Raw genomic sequence first — 21,304 nt, 5'->3', positions numbered from 1 at the left:
AACTGAAAAAGTGAAATTTTTTTTTATATATATAGCGGTCTGTTTTGCTATTGCTGTGTTTTTGCTTACAGAAAATTTTGTGTCATCTTCAAAGCTTCTTTTTAAGAAAATAAAATAATGAGCTTAAAAGCATAATAATGTCATTTGCAAACATGGTTTTGTTTAGATGAATGTGGGCTACACCTCTTCCTGGTGTCAAAATATCAGACAAAATTTCAAAAAGATTAGGTGGCTTATAGGGAGAAACTGAGAGAAATGAAAAAAAGTGTATATAAATACCTGAGGTTTTCATATGTCTACATGTATGCATGTAAATATATATGCACGTGTACATACATACATGTATATGAGACATCATCCTGACTTAAGAAAATGTCTTGCTTTTTTTTTCCAAGGGACAAAAGTGCATCCCTCAGTAGACTAAGAAATCATATTTATTGCTGTGACTACCTCTACATGTTGGATTAGGAGCTCTGAAAATCGAAAAGGAATAAGGACCATAGGTTGTAAGCACAGTTCTAACAGATTTCTAAAATACAATAATTGAGGGCAAGCAAACTTTGCTCATTTCGGGATTGCTCAAATCAATAAAAAAAAGAATAATTCAACTGAAGAATATAGATACTAGACTGCTCAGGAAGGATTGAGCCTGACTATTTCTGAAAGAGTCCATACAAAGATATTGAAAAAACAGTATTTGGGGTTTTTTTTTTGTTGCTGTTTGTTGGTTGTTTTTTTCATTTTAACTATAGATATTGGATATTTAATTATATAAATAGACTGCCTCAATTAATACTTTCCCAGGAGTTAGCTGACAAATGCTGAATGCCTTGTAATATTATGACCATGACAGATTAATGATCTTTGGGGGTGGACAGAAAGTAAGTTGCAGGCTGCTAATATTAATGAATATGCCCTGAAGCCTTTTGCATTTAAACAGAATGCATTTCATTGACTTCACTGAGTTTTTAGATAATCCTCTGTGTTTTGCTAATTGTTATAAATGTAACCCGGTAAATGTATTACATCAGGGAAGTACTTATCTCCTTAAATGCAGTTTTCTTTTCTAATCTGGATGGAGATAGGAAAAGGAAATTAGAGCGGACAAAAAGTAAGTAGTACACACAAGGATAATGAATGTCACATGGCTTTAACAGACAGTGTTTAGCTTCTCTGCTTCTGCTCAATGAAAACTCAAATGTAACTAGAAGATTTTGAAATGGAGTTTCATTAAGTAGGAAAGATAGTGGCATTATAAAAAAAAAAACAGAAAGCTGAGTAAACAAAGCTGAAATGTAGATGTGGTGGAGTCCATAAATTTTGCATATAAATACACATTGCAGACTGTATTGTATGAACTGTTGCACACAAAAAAAAATGTAAAGAACACTAAGATTGGAAAAGTCACACACTCAAACTAGGAGCTGCCATATCAGAGGCAGTCTCTGTCCACATAGTAATAAATGCAGACTTTGAGGCGGTGAGTTAAGCCTCTCTCTGCTTAACAGTGGCAGTTTGTAGGTGAGGCAAGGATAGGAGATTCCTGTCCTGAAAAGTGTCTCCTGTTAGAGCATCCTTTCCTTCTCTCCATCATGGCAGTGACAGCAGAAAAAGTTAGACATGCTGGGCAACATGATAAATGAGTCACTGAGTTAACTGGAATTGGAGGGAGCAGAGCACAGATGCATGGAAAACAGGGTGGAAACAAATGGAGGGGAGATTTGCAGAGTCTCTGATGAGATGTGATAGATTTGAATAATTTTACGTGGTTCTCCATATCCTATACAGAGGGATGCAGGGATACTTTTAATGAAAGTTTCTAAATCAGTTTCACAGGATTAACACTTACCTACTCATTCACACTGAAATGCAATTTTTACTTTGTTATTAAGGTATCTTAACTACCGCCTTTCCTCTACCAAGTTCTTAGGATACCACTGTATTCCAGGTTAAGACTTTCTGGAATGGATTTATATTGACTGTTAAAACTTGTAGGGAGAGTTACTTGCAGGATACAAGCATGATTTGTTCACCATACAGAACTTGGGTAAACAAGTTCTTGAGCCTTCTTTACTACTCACATGAAAATGTTAACACAACTGTCAGTAACCTGATAGCCGATGTGTGTTCTTGTTAGTTTTCTTGCAGTATCATCAGAGCAAAGACTGTCACTAGGATGTAGCACACAGGCTACACAGTAGCAGAATTCAAGGAAAAAATTGATAGATTCTGTTAATACATACAAGTGATTTCTGCAGAGATGATGGAGAAGAATGAGGTGCTTATTTGCTTAAAGCAACAAAATCTCGCATTAGATGTGTTTATTGATCATTGTCAGAGACATGACATTTACAAGAGAGAAAGTACTTGAATTATAGCTGTACTTTTTCTTCCAGCTCCATTCTCTTTCTGTTTAGTTCAGTTGCATTTTGTTAAAGCATTGTTTTCTTCTTTGCACATTGCTCTCCTCAACAAGATGTTGACACCTTGTCAAAACCGCAGAACATTCAAAACCAAATGTTATCAGTGACACTGGGAACCTTTGGATGAGCTAATGAAAGATCCAGTTTGGTTTCCTCAAGCAAAATCTTTGGCATCTTCATCTGTCAGTCTCGGAATCTACATTTTCTGCAGTGGAAAAGTGGAAACGATCAGGCTAAAACTTCTCTGGCAATGCCATGTATCCAGCAACTGCTTTATTTTGCTAACAATTAGTAACTCTGGAAATGTGATTGTGTTGGAATGCTGAAGATTTAGCAGCAACCTTATTGAAAAGTTATTAAGTTGTCTATAAGAAAATATTTTTATCTTTTTCTTTTACATAACAAATCCCTGGAAATAAGATGGTGTGTTTTATTTTTTTTTCTTTTAAGGCTTCATTTGCATCTGCTTAAAAGAACATTTAGTTTACTAAGTCAACTGATGAAATGTAAAGAAATGTGCTAGATTTATAATGTCTCATGCAGCCTAATTCTGCTCTCTTATGCATATGTATCACAATAATTATCACTTGAAGAGTGAGTAGGACTTAGGAGGAGGTCGTCCCCCTGTACTCGGCACTGGTGAGGTCCCACCTCAAGTACTGAGTCCAGTTTTGGGCTCCTTACCACAAAAAAGACGTTGAGGTGCTGGAGCAGGTCCAGAGAAAGGCAACGAAGCTGGTGAGGGGTCTGGAGAATAAGTCTTATGAGGAGAGGCTGAGGGAGCTGGGGTTGTTCAGCCTAGAGAAAAAGATGCTGAGAGGAAACCTTATCGCTCTCTACAACTACCTCAAAGGAGGTTGTAGAGAGGTGGGGGTTGGTCTCTTCTCCCAAGTCACAGGTGATAGGACAAGAGGAAACAGCCTCAAGTTGCACCAGGGGAGGTTCAGATTGGATATTAGGAAAAATTTTTACACTGAAAGGGTTATTAATGGAATGGGCTGCCCAGGGAAGGGATTGAGGCACCATCCCTGGAGGTGTTTAAATGACAGGTTGACATAATGCTTAGGGACATGGTTTATCAGTGTTAGGTTGATGGTTGAACTAGATGATCTTAAAGGTCCCTTCCAACCATAGACAATTCTATGATTCTGTGATTGTTTTGTGCCACAAGACTTGTATATCTAATATGTAAAACATTTACGCTTTTTATTTTTTATTCAGGTACTTGGTTTCTTAGACTATGAATCATTTAATTTGGTTAGTCTTGTATGCTATGTGCAGGTGCAGAGCCTTGTGAAAGAGCTCTGCATCTTAATCCCTCTTACTCTCACCAGACAAAGGTGGAGGTGAATTAAAGGAATTTGTTCATTTTTTATTTCCTGCCCTTGAGTGACAGAAGGGGCAATACAAGCTGGCTTGGTGTCTGTTTGGAGGATGGTGTGGCAAGCAAGTCCTGAGGAAGTGAAGGTCTGAAAGTGGATATAACCATTGGCGGTTGACACATGGCAAAAAAAGGAAGACTTAAGCTTCTCTGCCTGGATAAAACTATTCCCAGACTGGCTAGAGTGAAAGGAGAACAAAATTTGTGTTGGTGTCGCTGGTTCTAAGTTACTCATAGGGACATGTGTGGCTAAGAAGATATTTACTGCAGAAAAGCTCCAAATTTTGAGGAGATAGATGCAGAATTCAATTATTTTATTGAAGAATTAAACAAGCTGGTTGTCAACAGTCCCATTCCATTTCTATATTATGATGTCTCTGCAGTACCCAAATATCCACTAAAGATTTCCATTCTGAGTATTTCATTGAGCATTGTCTAGGCTGGGCATGACTAAACATTGAGTATGCATAGCTCATCAATAGGGCTAATGGTCTGAATCTGTTCCTTGGTTTAAACAGGCCTTATTTTCTGGTGAAAGGAATGCTTGCCTCTGAAGGCTACTGGCATACTGATGGGAGGGTTTGTATAAAATCTCCCATTTAAATTCCTTGGTCTTTTGACCTTTGTTTTGATTTCAGTCTGGGGACAGACTTCAAGCTGTTGGAGTGAGGAAAGATAGAAACGGTGGTTGAGAGAATGACCATAAAGCACTCTCTTTTTTATGTACATATAAAAGGTGGAGTATAGCCAAATTGCTTTGTGATAAGATTATGCTTCATTTGCTTTCTTTTCTGCTTTCCTGTGTTGTCCTTATATAAGCCTTGAGGATATTAAAATATATTTTGAACCTTCAGCTCATAATGCAAGAGAAAGATTAGGTTCTTTCTCAAGAGTGGTGTCTTGGAGCAATAAAGAGAGTCTGTATATAAATAAAACTCCAAAAGAAATTTCTTTGATAGCTGCAACTCTTGACAATACAGAAGACCTTTGTATGCACCATTTGAAGCAGGGAAGGAATTTCTGTCTCAGAGATGAGTGCACTCAAAAGAACTGTAACAAAAGAGGGCACTACTTTTTTGATGAGTAGAAAGTTCTTTTGGCTTATAGAATTATATGATCCTGGCTTTCAGTAAAAGCTATGTAATGTATTGCGTTGGATCAGTGTATTTTTCCACGAATGCTCCCCAATAGTGAAAGATAACACGCTTCTGCTCTTGACAGAATGCAAGCACATATTGACCTAGTCCTGACCTAGACTTGATCATCTCCTCTAGTCCTGAAAAGTACTTCATATTCATTTGCTCCTCTTGGAGTAAAGGTAGAAATATAAAAAAACAAGCCAACAAGTTCAACTTAGGACTTCTGAACATTGGGTGCATAAGTAATGCCAAGACCTGCAACTCTACCAGGCAGGGCACTCACCTGGAGTTCTTCAGGAGAGAAGTAGCCTGTGCGTATATTGGAAGTGTGTTTTCTTTAGTGATGTGTACCATTTTTTTTCTGTATTTGCTTTGCTTAGTCAAAATATTTTCAGACATATTTACAGAAGAGGAAGAGAATGAGGACAGACAGTGAGAGATGATATGATTGAAGAGAAACAGCAAATGACATTAAATAATGGCAGGACATGGAATGATTTCAGTGACCAGTGTTAACCTGCAAAGAATTCAAATGCGCTTTGATTATACAAAAGAGGAAATGCATTAAAAAAGGAAACATTAAATTGATTTGTCTCTACTTCTAATGATGAACCATGTTACAATAACTTCCCTAAACCTACAAATCTATCACTTCAGGTAGTATTACCAGGTGTTCTTCTTAGCATAACTGAATTAGGTTTGTTTGAACATGGTTGATGTCTACAATTTTCTTCCAGAAGCAGTCTTAATGATTAATTTGTGGGCGGGGGGGGGGGGGGGGGGTAGAAAAGACATGAAACAATTAAAAAGAGAAATATATGCTTCTGCTTATGCAGGAGATTACAACAGCTGTTTAAAAGAACATTGCAGCTATTAGTGTTGTTTGGAAGAAGGAGTTGAGAGTGACTTCTTGTCCAACTGAAACTACTGCTAGAATGTAGCCAGGCAGAATGTAAATTTACAAGAAACAATTTGGCCAGTTTAAGAGTTTTAATGATATTCTGTAGAGATCTGTCATTCTATTTTTAAGCGGGAAAGTAAAATTGCTTAATGCTTCTTCTCTTTGAATGCACCACTTCAGCTTTATAGGGTGGTGGCTCTCTGTAACATTTCTGACAGTAACAGCATGAGCAGTTTTTCCCAGAAGTTTTGATAAAGAGTCAAATCTACAAAAATGAATTGACAGAAAATTAAAATGGAAAAAGGAACAGTAGAAATATCCTGCTTCTGACATCAGTTCTACCTTCTTTTAAAAGGGTTTCTTTGCTTGCTCTGACTTCAACCTCAAAATGAGAATATTTAAACCCAATGTAAACACAACCTGCTTCTTCCCATGATTTTTCTCTCCTTCTCCAGTCTTCTTTCCTCCTGTTCCAAATTCTTCCTGTCCCGTCTTTAAATACGTTAAGTGGAAGCGTTTCCTGATGAATGAACTAGTAATGTTACTTTTAAAGCTGCCTATCTGCCTCTTGGAAAGTTTGGTCAGGATGGAGAGGACCAGATGAATTTCCTTTGAAGCATACTTTTGGACCTTCAACTGCGGTGGCCCTTCAAAAGAGAAGCTGCTGTTTCACCTCCCATGCTTGCCTATAGCCTTCAACAGGCAGTCAGAGAACTTCTAGTTGAAAACCTAAATTAGAAAGCTGAATTGTGATCTTGGTGTGTCCAGCTCATTTTCAAGACTGCAGAGTTCAGAAGACAGAGAATAGACTGGGAAGTGACTAATCTGCTTGATCTTCCTAAGGACTCCTCCAAAGCTCAGCTGATTGCTTGGCAGCAGTCAGTTGTGCCAGCAGTGGTCCAGGGAACTGCTCCTGTTTCCTTTTATGAATGAAAGTAGACGAATGCCAAAAATATTATATTGTGATGGAACATGATTATGTAAATGTAAAGTCATGTCCAAAAAATAAATTTAAAACTAAAAAAGTAACACTGTAGCAGTTCTTATATGTCTTATAAATAATATTAGTAGGCTTCGATGGTGCTTGGAGGTAGTTAATGTTGACACTCAAAAACTGAAAAACACAAAAGCCTGGCACTGAGCTGAATTATCCCAGAATGGATGGGATTGGGATCTAGGGTGTGTGCTGATGTCTCCATTATACTTCCAGGCATTACCAACACCTAGGAATGCATTCTGAGTGGTCTGCATTAACAGCAAACTTATGAATGATGTCATTGGAACTGAACAACATACCTTGCAAACAGGACATGTTATGCAATCAGTGACAATAACGATTTATTTTAAGCAGTATAATTATGTAGCAGGTGTGAGAGAGAAATGTTGACATGAATTAAAAATATTGCCAAACTCAGCATTGTTTAATGTAAGTCTTAGCAAGGTGAATATTATAGACAGTAAGGAAGATAGCTGATATTAATTTTACAGATGATGTGTGGTTTATAAGTTTCACCATCTGTAAGATGCAAGGAGTTAATTCTATTTCTATTCTAAGTCTGATGTCTGATTAGTTTAAATATCTTTGAATTAGTGGAATGATGCTCTGACTATCAGGTCTTCTGTCAAGAGATTTTAATGAGTATCAAGTTAGATGATTAAGGTAGAATGATTCTATAGTAAACATGGAAGCTTCAGATGTCAAGTTAACAAAGTGAAAGCTATTCCAGTAAAATAAGCAACATCAGTAGAGAGTTCAAAGGAAAGCATGGTTTCAGAAGAGTAAGCAGCTTCATTAAACTCTATTAATGATCCCTGTAGACAAATTTTGCATTTAAATTAATGCCTTGCTTCTAGAGAAAGCAGTATTACTGAGCTTCAACCAATGATGCAAAGAGATTTACATGAGCTGAACATCTGTGATTCCCTGACTACTGACCTCCTAAATAAGATTATTTTTTTTAGAATTACGTTAGTTGTAGATTTAGTAGTTCACTTTTTTTTTCTCTCTGCTAAAAGACAGCTGTTTGAATTAAATTAATTCTTTATCCTTGCAGGGTCTTCATTCTGGTGCCTACTGGATATTGTTCCTATAAAGAATGAAAAAGGAGATGTAGTACTCTTTCTGGCCTCTTTCAAAGATATAACAGACACAAAAGTGAAGATTGCTGCAGAAGACAAAAAGGAAGGTTTGTGTGAATTGCAACAACATTGATAAGAACCCACACTGATGAGTTTTTGGGAGTTGCAGCTACATGAACTCTCTCTGTCATGTACACTTTTCAGTACAGAGACCTCCTAGGTTTCCAAACAAGAAATTAATATATGACATGGAAGGATAAATAATCCATTGAATTTCTTATTCGTAATTTTTTTTATTTACACTCTGGTTCACATTCTATAAAGGTGGAATCCAGGGGCAGAGTACTTTGTCCTCAAAATTAAAATTTGTTTTAATGTATCATGATTTAATTTATTTACTTCTGGATTTTTCAGAGGTACCTGTTGGAAAAGCTAGACCTTTTCAAACATTCCTTTGTGAATCTGATTTCAACATGACTGAGAGATAAATAAATGCATTTTTTCCTGTTTTTCTATAAGCAGAGTATACATCTTTAGAAATTATTTTGCCTATTGAGAAACATGACTATTCTTATCATCTAATTTTCATAACATTATAGGAAATTATAAGATTTATTATGTCTTTAGGAATATCCAATAGTGTAAGAAATACGTTCTCACATTTATTTGCTTCTGAAAGGAAACAATACAAGGATTCTCTCATGAATTTGGAAAAAAATTGTTATGCTAATGATTTACAGCCACCATAAAGTAATTTGACTGTATGGTGTAGTCAAGTTTTGCTAAATTCTGCTAACACAAAGCAAAGGCAGTGTGTGGGGATGGAGGTTATGCAGTCAGCATTGACTTGTGTTGTGTATCAAAGGCAGTGAACTTATTCCAGGTTTACATTTTAGAATCACGGAATGGTTAAAGTGGGAAGGGACTCTAAAGACCATTGAGTTCCAACCCCCCCTGCCATGGGCAGGAACACCTCCCACTAGACCAGGTTGCTCAAAGCCCCATCCAGCCTGGTCTTGAACACCTCCAGGGATGGGGCATCAACAATTTCTCTGGGCAACCTGTTCTGGTGCCTCACCACCCCCACAGTAAAGAATTTCTTCCTAATATCTGATCTAAATCTCCCTTCTTTCAGTTTAAAACTGTTACTCTTCGTCCTATCACTACACTCCCTGATACAGAGTCCCTCCCCATCTCTCCTGTAGGCCCCCTTCAGTTACTGGAAGGTATACTCAACCAAGACTTTAGGTTTGCAATTTTTCACTGTCAAAGGAATTGTCTAGTAAAAGTTTATCTATAGAAGTTACATGAATTCTGTAAAACTTCATTACTGTTGAATTTTCCAATCTGGTACTACTCTGGGATTTAGTTTAATTTTCCACTCTGTCATAGCCATTTGATCTCTGCATATCTCAGAAACAATGTAAATATGGGCCTAGGACTCATTTCTCCTGATGAGTTTTTGAAGTATGTGAAAAATTAGGAACAATTAGTATTCAACTTTTTCTGATCTTAAATATTAGCTTTTCAATAAAAAAAAGTTATATTTCAGTTAAAAATAAGTGTAATTCAGCATTCTTTTACAACATTTTAGTACTTTACAACAGAAAATATTATTCTTCCCTGAGCTGCTGAATATTCTTTAATCAACATTTATTCTAACAACCTCTGCCTCTTTTGTACATTTGGACAAATAATTTCACTTTTGTCTTACTTTTCAAGCCCTAAGTAATGGAGGGGTTTTTTTCATCCTTCACTTTTTGCACAGAACATATTTGAGAATTTCTGAGCTGGAATACTGAAGAGAGGCTTGGAAGCAGCACACAAGATATTTTGCAGTTTTCTCACCTTGAAGTAAAATAGTTAAAATATAAAACATATTTTATGTAGTTTCTTCTTTATGCTTACGAAAGTTTTAGGAGAGCAGGTTATTAAAACATATGTGGGGGCCATGTAGAAGAGAGATTATCAGAATATTTGTGCTCTAAAGGCTAATGATTTACCTTATGAGAGATGCAAATTTTCAGGGTACACTCAGTGAGAAATCATGCTTAGTATGCCAGTGATTACTTGAAATAGGAGTATTACTGATTACTTGTCAAATGACAGCTATTGTTTATCTGATAAACATTTTATAGCTGTATGCTTATTTCAGGAAGGATTAAAATGATCTTCAGCTTTTGATGTGGGCTCATGTTAAATTGTAAATCTAAGCAGATTTTAATTCATGTTTGCTGTTGTATATTTAAAAATTAATACTCCACCTACTGTGTGCTGACAGAGGAACGCACTTATGCAGAGCTACATTACACCAGCAAATGTCCATTCAATTGCTGTAACCTTTTGAATATTGACATTTGACTGTCCTGCGCGATGTACTCTTTAGAACACAATCCTTTAACTTGGTTGTTCCTTCCCTTTATACCCACTTTAAAACCATGGCAATCATTTTATGCTATGGTGATACTTGTTTGCATCATGGCAACAGAAAGCAGCACTTAGTGTGGGCCTTTGCCAGATAATATCTTTTATATTATATAGTGACAAAAAATAGGATTTAACCATTTGTTCGAAATATTTACAAAAATTCCAGCATTTTAATTTTATGTAAATCTACATAGCTATATAAAGCCAAATTTAATCGTATGTTAGCTCTTTGAGTAACATTCAAACTTTTCCTGTGCAGAGTGATTCACTAGTCCTCTAGTGGTAAACATCATCTCATCATTGCCAGAAAAGAACTCCCAGTACAATCTATGCAGCTGATTCAGTATCTGAAATTTCAGAATGTTTAACTTTTCTAAAAGTAATTGGTTCTTCTTTACTTGTACCACAAACACTATCAGTCATGTATGATGTACCTCATATTAACAGAACATTGAATTTGCATTTTGTTTAAAGGGATTAAAGATCTTTTTTAATGTTCAGTGATTAATATCCACTGCAAAGTGATTGATACACACTGCCAGATATAATTTTCACAGTTAAAATTGCTAAAAAGATAATTTTACTTTTTCAAAGATAACTGAATTTTTCCTTTCAAAAATTGAATTACTTGTAAACTTGGAGTTGAAAGACAACTCTTGCTGTAAGATAATTGCCATTATGCCCAGTTTTCTATTTCCTGTTTGTGGTTATATCTCTTGCAGTTAGATTGTGTATGGGAAGCAGAACTTACATATAAACACGCTCAGTGTGAAACTCTTCTGCCCATGCAAAGCTGTTGTATTAATGTTTTTGTTTCAGTCTATCTCTTCTTTGTTCTGCCCAAAACAGACTTTGATAATTTGTATGGAACATTAATAGTCGCGTTCCATCTCTTTAATTTCTAAACTCCTTAGTTTATCTAACAAAATTCCTTCATGCTCCTTCTCTTCTAAGTCTGCCCTGGACCCGCTGGCATTCCACCAAGACTCTATGGTATTACATTCTCCCTTGTTGTGCCTCCAGCACTCTTCTCCAGGCTCATTCTTCCTCATGTCTTTCCTACCTTTGATACCATCCGTTTCTTCTGTAAAATCTTATTGTCCTTGTACTTTCACAACGACACCTCCCTGAACTTTATATCCTGGTTTCATGGCCTCTCTTTTCTCGTAGATTGTCTTTTTACTTTTGCAGACCTCAGGAGTTGATACCCTCTTTGATTTTCTGCAGACCTTCTCTTATATATTTTATCTCATCTGTTCACACAACTTCAGTTGCTCCTTTGTGCCAATGTGCCCTGCAAAAGTCCACTTTTTTGCCTGATTTCCCTTTTCTCAGCCCAAATGTCAGATGTCACCTGTGACCTTTTCTGTTGAATATCTCATTCCAAATACAAATTTAACAGTGTTTTTTTCAGTTCTCCTTCTGGATAAGTTTTCAGTGAAATTAGCCCTATCAGTCAATGGGAAAAGCAGGCTTTGTCCTAAGACTTTCATAAAAGAAAAAGACAAAAACACATGCCTGAGAAGTTTGGCAGTCTTTAAGTGCTGTGACTTCAGATTCTTGCAGCACAAACATCTGATATAACAACTGCTTGCTCCCAGATTGTATCATCTGCAAACTTTCTGAGTGTACCCTGTCCCATTTTCTAGGTCATTCAGGAAGAAGTTAAACAGTATTTGCCATAGCATCAGTCCTTAAGTCATAATGCATGGCTTCCATCTGGACTTCATGGACATAATGCTGGATCAAAACCCTCTGAGCCCAGCACTTCAGCCAGCTGGCAGTCCACCTCACCACTTCCTCATTTGTTTGTTGGTCATTGTCTTCTTCCCATATTTTTCCTAGTTTGAACGCCTCCTTTAACTGGTTGACCTGCCTGTTGACAAAGATGCTTTTACACTAGTAATAATGTGAATTCAGTTCTGAATTTTATGGGATAAACACAAATACTGCCATCTAAAAATAAGATTTATTTATTTATTATTATTATAATCAAAATGGAGGTGGAGAAAGATCCTTTCTTCTTGTCTTTGTGTGTCTTTCCTCTCTAACCTTTTTTTTTCATAATGATGGAAGAATCAGTTGCCTGAAATGTGGTTAAAGATTTCTTATCTCATAAGCATACTGTTTAAAGGTCTTTCTGATCCATGAAACAGTAGTAGTAATGTATACTATTGCTTCTTTTCTCTTCTCTGTTCGAAGCTGAATTTTCTCTGAAGGCACTATATTAAAACGATGAAAATCATACAATTTATTCTGTGTAAAATTGGTCCCTTTAAAAAATATTCTGTAATAATGTTTACAGTTTTTCAGCTGGTATGCGCGTTAAGTACATCTTCTTATTGAATCAGTTGATCAGTTAACAGAATAAAAAAGTAGCTAGAGGCTAGCCTGGATCCACCATACAGCTAATAGTTCTGTGAATATTTGGTTGTTGCTGACAGAAGGAATGTGTCATACAACCAACAGATCTCCTGCAGCCTATTGCCCATGGTAGTGCTTTTATTCTGTCATTAATACCAAAGCAGGCTTCTATCAATTTTCTCTTTATTGACAACTGCTGGTGTGCTGTCCCCTAGAGAATAATATCTGAAAGTTAGCTAAAGGTTTTTTAAAAGCCTAAAAAAACATTCATACCAGACTTCCATACAGTCTGTCTTCAAAGGGTTTTTTGTGTTCATTCAGAATCCTTTTGTATTCCTTTACCCCAATTGTCTCCTTTGGAATTTACTCAGGGTTTGGGGAGTTTTTTTGGAGGGGCTGCCTGTGACACCTATTTGCGTTAATGATACTGGATATGATTAACTACCTTTGTGTTTTCTGTAGACATCACTATATTTATTTTACAGCACGTGGGCTATTCATGGGCGTCCATGCAAAGATCACACTTTCTGCTGTGGTTTTTCTTACCTTATGCAAGTGATGAGGGTTTCTCAAGACTAGTATTGAAAGGACAAAAATTCTTGACCGCATTTCTTATAGGGCTGGAGACCTAGAACAGGAGCAGGTGGTATTCAGGTGCAGCCTGCTCATGGCTGTGGAAAAGTCCCTGGGCCATGAGCCGGTTCCTGCCACCCTCTCAGCTGTCCTGAAAAGGAAGATCTCTGGGAGCTGGCAGGATGCAATGGGCTGCCTTGACCATGTGCTGAGCACCCCTCCTCCAGGTCCGGCTCTGCCTGGGGAAGGACTTCTATTTGTAACCACCTGAACTTCATGACTGAAAGAACAGTATGAGTTTTATCTGCCACTGGATGATTAAACACTTTATTTTCCATTTCAAGGATTTAGATGTATCATACTTTATCTGGGGAATGAGAACATTATAAACCATAAAGTATTCTAGACTATATCCAATGGTATGCTCTGACTACTCTGATGTGCTTTGAAGGAGAGCAGACATAGATTTGGTTTTAATTTGGTCAGTAAAGCTGAGTTTACAGTTCTTTTGCATTGCTAGGGCAGCATATACCTAGTAGAGCTTATCAGAAGTTGTCAGGTTTTATTTTTCTGATTTATACCTGAGGAGTAGATTCGTTTTTTCCAAAGGGACAAGAAAAGAGTTATGCCTCCACTTTCTATTAACTTTAAGTGGAAGATTGATGCCTCATGATCTTATAAAAACATAGACAGAAAAGTCAACAGTTACAAAGGCGTTTGTGTCTAATTGTGCTTCTTTTACTGCAACCTTCCCTTACAAGACTGTAAGAAGTTTTAAGCTGTTATGAGACCAATGTTAAGATTGGCAAAGAGGTGTTGCTAGTTTCTCTTCTTAGAAAAGACTTCCGAGATTGTCACATGTGATGGTTGTAGCACTATGTCTAATCTCATTTGAAATAAAAAACAACACAGGACAGCAAGAAGAGTTAAAAAATGTATTACCACTTTTCTGATCAAAGAAAAGGGACTTAATACTAATTGCCAAGCATCCTTTTTAACAGCTATTTTGGGGGAGGGATTGTCATCACACAGGAAGGGTTGTGTAGAAGCACCAGGAGATAGAGCCCCAAATCTGAGCTTTTTATTAGAACAATGATTTCTCATAATATTTGGGGAGATGAGAAATCCTTTTGATTTTAAGCACAGGGTAAAAATATACCCGCTGTATTTAAAGTGACTTTCTCCTTATGTGGATGGATTTACTATTGTATCTTTTTGCTAAGATCGGCCATGGAAAGACAAAAGCAAGTCTGTCGGGTACCTAAAATTTTTTTAAGAACCAGAAAGAAACAGCTGGACATTTATAAAAAATACTAAAACTAAGAAAAGGTGTGTATAATCTTTGTATCTAGCCCTATTTCTACCAAAGTCTAAAATGTCAGTAGTTCAGGTCCCAAAGATTAAAGTGCCATTTCCCAATGTTTAATGGACTCTCACTTCTGTTCTGCAGAAAAATGGAAAGGAAGAGGAAGAGCGGGGTCACATTTTGAGTCAGCGCGAAGGCGGAGTAGAGCTGTCCTTTATCATATCTCTGGACATCTACAAAGAAGAGAGAAGAACAAATTAAAAATTAATAATGTAGGTGTAATTCTTCTCTTTTCAAAAATGTACTCTTTGTACTGTCATTTGTTTTTTAAAAAGTGCTGTAAAATGTCAGTGGGTACCTGAGAAATGTCCTCGTCATAATTTTACAGTAACAAAAGGAGTAATGTGCAGTTCACTTAAGTGCAGTTCTGCCTGCTATGGTATTTCTTACACTTCATATAGCAGACAGTGCATTTATCTGTACTGTAAACTGACATTTATTTAACCCCAGGAAAGCCACATGCTAAAATCTCTCAGAACTTAATTTTAGGTTCCAAATTACCTTACCATCCCAATTGTTTCATTTCAATAATTACTATTTGCCAAAACAATAATGAACAAATTCAAGGTATTGCTCTAACTGAAAATGTCTATGCTGTGTAAGCTCCAGAAGGTCACACTTCATTTAGGCAGCTTTCCATGTGAATGCCTCCAACTTTGTGCAGAGTAAATTTTTGTTTTCATTTCCTAATTGAACTAGTAATGTTTCTTTAAATTACTCCTGTATTCTCTTAGTTTATAATTATTTATGAACTTAATAAGTAAGTTCATAAAACACCCTGGGAATGTTGCAAAAAACAAATCAAACAATAGACAAAACCAAAAATAAAGCAGCATATTCTGAAGAAATATGCTCAGGAGAAATAATAACTCTTCTGCTCTAATGAACTATGTTTCAGGAAAAAAGTTAATGCAGAGGAAAACTAGAGATGTATGTGAAAACATTATGTACATATAAAAATTTGCTAGAATAATATTTGAGCCTGTTCCAACAGTGAGGGCCTATAGTTATTAGAAGCAGGGGTAGCAAAAAGAAACAGTTTTTCTTAAAATCTCAGAACAGGATTTAGTTTCTTGTTCGCATATCATTAGCATCAAAAAGCTAAAATCTTTGAGCCACAAGAAGAAAATGGTCTCAGTTTGGGGTTTTTGTTTGTTTGTTTGTTTTTTGGTTTTGTTTTGTTTTTTTTAATGGTTAGGGGGAGGATGGAAGGCAGACAATGGAAAAAGTAGCCAAAGGATATAGATCATGAACACCTTGAAAAGATGATCTGCTACTAGGCATATTCCTTTTATTGGTCACCAAAATTAAGCAGATACTTCCTCCTAGACATTATTACATTACATTACAAATTAAAAGCAGCAAAATTTGGTATAGGTTAAGGACATTAAAATACACAGCTGGTATATATCTCAAAAGGTATACAGTCACTTCCACTGAATGTAAATGTTAAATGTCAAAAAATGTTAAATGTTAAAAAAAAAAAGTTTAAAAGCTTAAAAATGTTAAAAAATGTTAAATGTTGAAAAAGCGTAAAAAAAAATCTGCAAAATACGGCCAGGTCTTCCAGTGATATTTTCATAGCACAGTAATATTTTTTAGGAACATGTCTTTTAAAACAGCTTTTGGTGACTTTCCATGTGCTGTCAAAATCCTAGTGCAGATGTTATCATACTGGTTTAAAACATTTGTTGTCAAACTAATTTACTACTTTAGTGCATAGATTTTTAAAGCTATGAATTGGAAGTTGTAAGAGGAACATTTCCTTCTCTGTGATTAAAAACGGGTTGACACTAACAACAGTGAGAATTCAGCCTCTAAGATTCATGAATGAGAACCAAGAATGGAGAAGGCAAGGACATTAGTATTTCAAAAGAAACACACAAAGAGAAAGGCTGTGACGGGCAAGGCAAATGTAATTAAGTCTGCAGTCATCAGTTGTTGTCTTTTTATATTCATAGTGAATAACTTCAAGATCAGAAGTAATCTTAGCTTGTGCTGAATACACAATATTGTTTTGTGAGGCTCTTCATTACTGGCACATCATTAACCAGGGGCACAATGACAGTGAGCAAGAATTTTGTTAATAAGTAATACAAGACAGTTCATGTAGCACATGCTGCTTTTCAGGAGGGTGGGTGTTTTTGTAAAAACTCTGAAGGATGAAAGCTAAGAATTTGTAAAACTGATGCTTAAGACTGAAGTCTTTGTTGCAAAGACCTTTGCTGGTTAGATGACAAAGGCTTGAGACACGTAACAAAACTAGCTACAATCTCACAATGAAGATAGACAGTTCTGGATCTGTATTCTAATGGGTCTGCATTAGTATTTTGGTGTAGATCAGGTGTGCGATTTTAAAGAGAATCAAGAAGTTAATCCTACTAACTGTGCTTCGGTTCATAGCAGTCTTGGGCACATGAAATGGATTCCCTCAGATGAAACTAAACCAGGAGAGGTGCTCCAGCTGCTAACAGCTGTTCAGTCCACAGGACCAGGCTATAGTTATTCTGAGGAAGAAAACCTCCTCACAACTCTTAAAAAATAAGTATAGGAAGGATGTTTTGTTTTCAGCACCACCTATTCCAATTCTATATGTTTACTCCTATGCAGTACTATGTCCTTATGTATACAAATCTTTAGCCTATCTGTCCAGCAGGAAAATGTTGCTCTTAAGTCAGAATTACACCAACATAGGAATAAATAGTTTGGCAGATTCAGTGCCCTCCTGATTCTATTTAATCTGTTCCTTATTAACCCTCTTCCTGCCCCAACGTTCACAAAAGTTATTCCACCACCAGAACCATCTGTCTAAATGAGTGTGAGGGCTATATTAGAAAAAAATTAACATTACTTCTTGCCTGCATATGAGTATATCATATTTTTTACACTTTTTTAAAAAACATCAAATGGCTGCATTGGAAGAAATGTGTCTGTATGATCAAATTATTGTTTTGTCTCATTTAATTTTTTTTCTCTTTTTCAGAATGTTTTTGTAGATAAACCAGCATTTCCAGAATACAAAGTTTCAGATGCAAAAAAGTCCAAATTCATATTGTTGCATTTTAGCACTTTTAAAGCTGGCTGGGACTGGCTTATTTTACTGGCAACGTTTTATGTTGCTGTGACTGTACCTTACAATGTCTGCTTTATTGGCCATGATGAGCTGTCTACAACTCGAAGCACAACTGTTAGTGACATTGCAGTGGAAATTCTTTTTATCATCGGTAAGATATATTTGGGGTTTGTTTGGGAGCTCTTTTTTGACATTTAAGGTTTTCACAGAATGCATAATATAGAAGAGGAAATAATCATGGCTTTACTGATTTTAAAGAAAATCAATTTAAACTGTATAGTTTGAGATTTTATCTGAACTTTAGATCACCTTTTTTTATAATTATTATTATTTATTTTAAATTGATTCAGGTAGTCCTGCTGTTGCTTAAGAAGGAATTTTGACTGTAAAGAAGATTGAAAACCATTGTTTTAGCCTATGGATGCCTAAAACCTTCCCTGTGCAGGGGTGTGCCCTGAAATTACTATAGTATTTTTCATAATGTACTTTTTTTTTTTTATCACCTTTCACAAATACTTAGAAGACCCTTGGACCATAAGTTGAAAATCAATAGATTTTAAAAACTAATGACATAAGATTAAAACTTATATTGCAATAATGTAAATGTACAATATCAATATTCTATACTGATAACTGGGATAGAATTTAAGAAGCAGAGGCTACAGCTTGTCATCCGGTGTCTGTTCTCTAAACTTTTTATTTCAATGATCCATTTAATTCTTATTTCTTTCAACAACTAACAAGAAGACAAGGTTATGTCTGATGGTGACCTTGATGGATAAATAATTGTGTTTCCTCCTTTTGACATTGATTTCTCATTAGGTTTAAGGTCTGATTTTCCCATCTTATGCTCACTATTAGATCTTGGTGGACTCTTTCATGTTAATGCATGCAATCCACATTGAATGATACTCAAGCACTGCCGTAAGAAACCTACGTTCTGCAGTGCAGATCATGGGGGATTATCTTTTGTGTTGCGCAAAAAGACCAAGGCTGTGACTGTAGTCAGTCATAAATGACTCCACATTCCATTGTAAGGAATATAAAAAGAAGTAATTCCACTTGATTTACCTGGGTATCTTTATAAAAACAGTAGACTCAAGGTTAAGGTATTTTGATAATGGTTGCATCCTTCAGCCCACACCGGTGTAGATAACTGTTTTGTGTTATGAATGTGTTTATTAGAATCTGAGCACAAGAGAGTATAATCTGTATCTAACTGATTTATGTGCTGTAGTAGTCATTTGAAGCAAGACAGATGGTGTACTGCTCAGCGCCACTTTTCTGTTTATATCATTTGCTGGAAACATAGAATTCTTATATCAGTAAGTCAAAAGCAATGGTATCTCTATGATCAATAGAGTAGCTGGGTAAGAAAAATAGAAGGAAGAAGATTTCCTGTAAATTTTACTTCATATTTTCTGGCTAGACTTTTAAGTTTATCATTCAGGAAATCTAACTATGTTTGTAACAAAATACATTCAAAGAAAAGTGTATAAAGTACTAAAAAAGTGTTCTTTGCATATTTTTGTTACTGGTAACAACAAACACTGTATTGTAACATACCTCCCCAACAGTTTAAATAATGACTTAATTTTCCTTAAAATAATTATTTCTAAAGTTATTGTCTGTTTTTAAGTTTGTGGCTCTAGGGAAAAGTTTATGGAGTATTTTCAGGACATTCTCATACTGTATTTAAATCTCTGCAGTGAATTTAAAGAAAACAGTGTGTTTATAGTCGCCTCTCAATGGTCCCTTGTCTGTTAAAATAATGAATGAATATGTCTCAGAACATGTGTGAGATTGACAGCATACATAAATTTAAACATAAGTTTCAGGGCATTGTTGCACTGTGGCTCTGACAAGCACATCTTTGATGGATGATCTACGTGCTTTTAGAAAAGTCCATGAGAAGAGTTGAGTAAAATTCTTTTTATGATGCTGATACCTCAGAAAGTCAGTGGGGAGATCTGTCTGAGATGGGGCCTTCAGCTGTATTACAGCTCTCTAGTCACGGACTGAGGTTTTACAACTCTGTAATTGTGGATTGGAGAAAAAGAGTCTATCTGCTTTGATTTTATTCAGATTTCTCAGAACATAGAATAATATTCCTTTTACACGCATAACTTGCATAAACTTTTATTTGGACTTCACAAGGTCTTCATTTTTAGCTGTGTTATCAAAGGAGCAGAGACATGACAATAAAAGGAAGAGATGTCAGCTCATCAGTTCAGGGGAAATAATAGGGTAGAGGTTAAGGGTTTCCTTTAAGCAGAAGAGTTTGAATAAATCTAGAGGCTAAAAAAAACTTTTAGGCTTATACAACTTGTGATTCAGCGTATGCTTAAGCATGATGAAAATAAATATGGAAGTGCTCTACTGACTTGTGGTGCCTATAAGTAGGAGTGTTGATCTGAATTAAATTATTTATGAGAAGAGAGTTCTCAAAAATATAAACAGAGTTCTCAAAAATGTAAAAATAGTAGTAACAGCCCATTTTATGATGGGCTTCAGTTTGGAAAGGGAACTTAATTAAGGCTTCTCAAATCAAGTTAAAATTATTTTTCACTTGGTGTTTCCTTTATTTTCTAGTGCTATGATAGCTTGTGTGATGTGGTGTTTCAGTGTACTTTCAGATCTCTTTTCCTCTGTAACGTGCAAAGTTTCTCTAACATTCTTCTGTAAATAAATCTTTTGTTTCCTCTGTCCAATGCAAGTTTAAAACTAGTTTAGTTTTAGACTTTTTTGACTGTTCTGTGTATCTTAAAATCATAAAGATGTGGAGAGAAAAACTTTTTAACATTAGTGTATTTAAGCAAACGTATAAAAATTTATCTTGGTGTTTAATCTGGTGAGTGAGATTACCTGCTTTAATGCACTATTTACTTCAAAATGTGTGCCCTTAATTGCCACAGAGAATAGCCGGGTCCTTCATTTGTAGATTGGTATGTCTAGGTGGCTAAAGTTTCAATATTTCTAAGAAGCATAATGGATCCAGGTTACTTTTCAATAACATTCGTAAAGTTTTCTCTCTTTTGGAGAGAAAAGTTGGGAGAATCTCTCTCCCAGTTCATTCCATTTTATTAGTAATAACTTCCTGATTGCATAACTTTTATTCTTCCATAACTATTGAATATAGTGTTTTTCTTTCTGCAACTGTTTCATTCTAGTTTTCAGGGTTTTGTTTGTTTGTTTGCTTTTTTCACTTAAAAATATTATTGAACACCTTAATTGAAGAAATGATACTTTATTGCTAAATGCTCAGACTGACTCACGGGACTATTTGAATAGTATGTCTTCAACAGGAGTTGAGATCAATGTGATGGTTCAGAGAAAATATTTATAGGCTTTCAGGGTAATGGTTATACATTGTTTGCTGGATAAGATCAAAGGTGACTGAATATTTTGTCTCCTAAGGTGGCCAGGAACAACTGTAGAGAGAAGAGCTATAAAAATAAGCAACCTTTAACTTTTAATTTTAGTTTTCTATTTGTGGATCATCCGGTTGCTAGTGGAAGATAGAGAAACCTGGATATTAATTATAGCTATAAAATTATACTATTTCTAAACATACTAGC

At 35.8% G+C, this 21,304-nt stretch overlaps 1 protein-coding gene across 1 annotated transcript in view; it reads left to right on the top strand.

Moving 5' to 3' along the window:
* Positions 1–21,304, top strand: part of KCNH8 (potassium voltage-gated channel subfamily H member 8) — a 178,060-nt gene that overhangs the window by 68,921 nt on the left and 87,835 nt on the right. The window contains exons 3-5 of the mRNA XM_074150168.1: positions 7,899–8,030; positions 14,738–14,865; positions 17,637–17,877. Coding sequence (XP_074006269.1) covers positions 7,899–8,030; positions 14,738–14,865; positions 17,637–17,877 — 501 coding nt within the window. The remainder of the gene's footprint in view (positions 1–7,898; positions 8,031–14,737; positions 14,866–17,636; positions 17,878–21,304) is intronic.

The sequence above is a fragment of the Numenius arquata genome, chromosome 7 (genome assembly GCF_964106895.1).
Source record: "Numenius arquata chromosome 7, bNumArq3.hap1.1, whole genome shotgun sequence".
Lineage (NCBI taxonomy): Eukaryota > Metazoa > Chordata > Aves > Charadriiformes > Scolopacidae > Numenius > Numenius arquata.
Note: the sequence above shows the minus strand (reverse complement) of the source record. Positions and strands in the feature narration are given on the sequence as shown.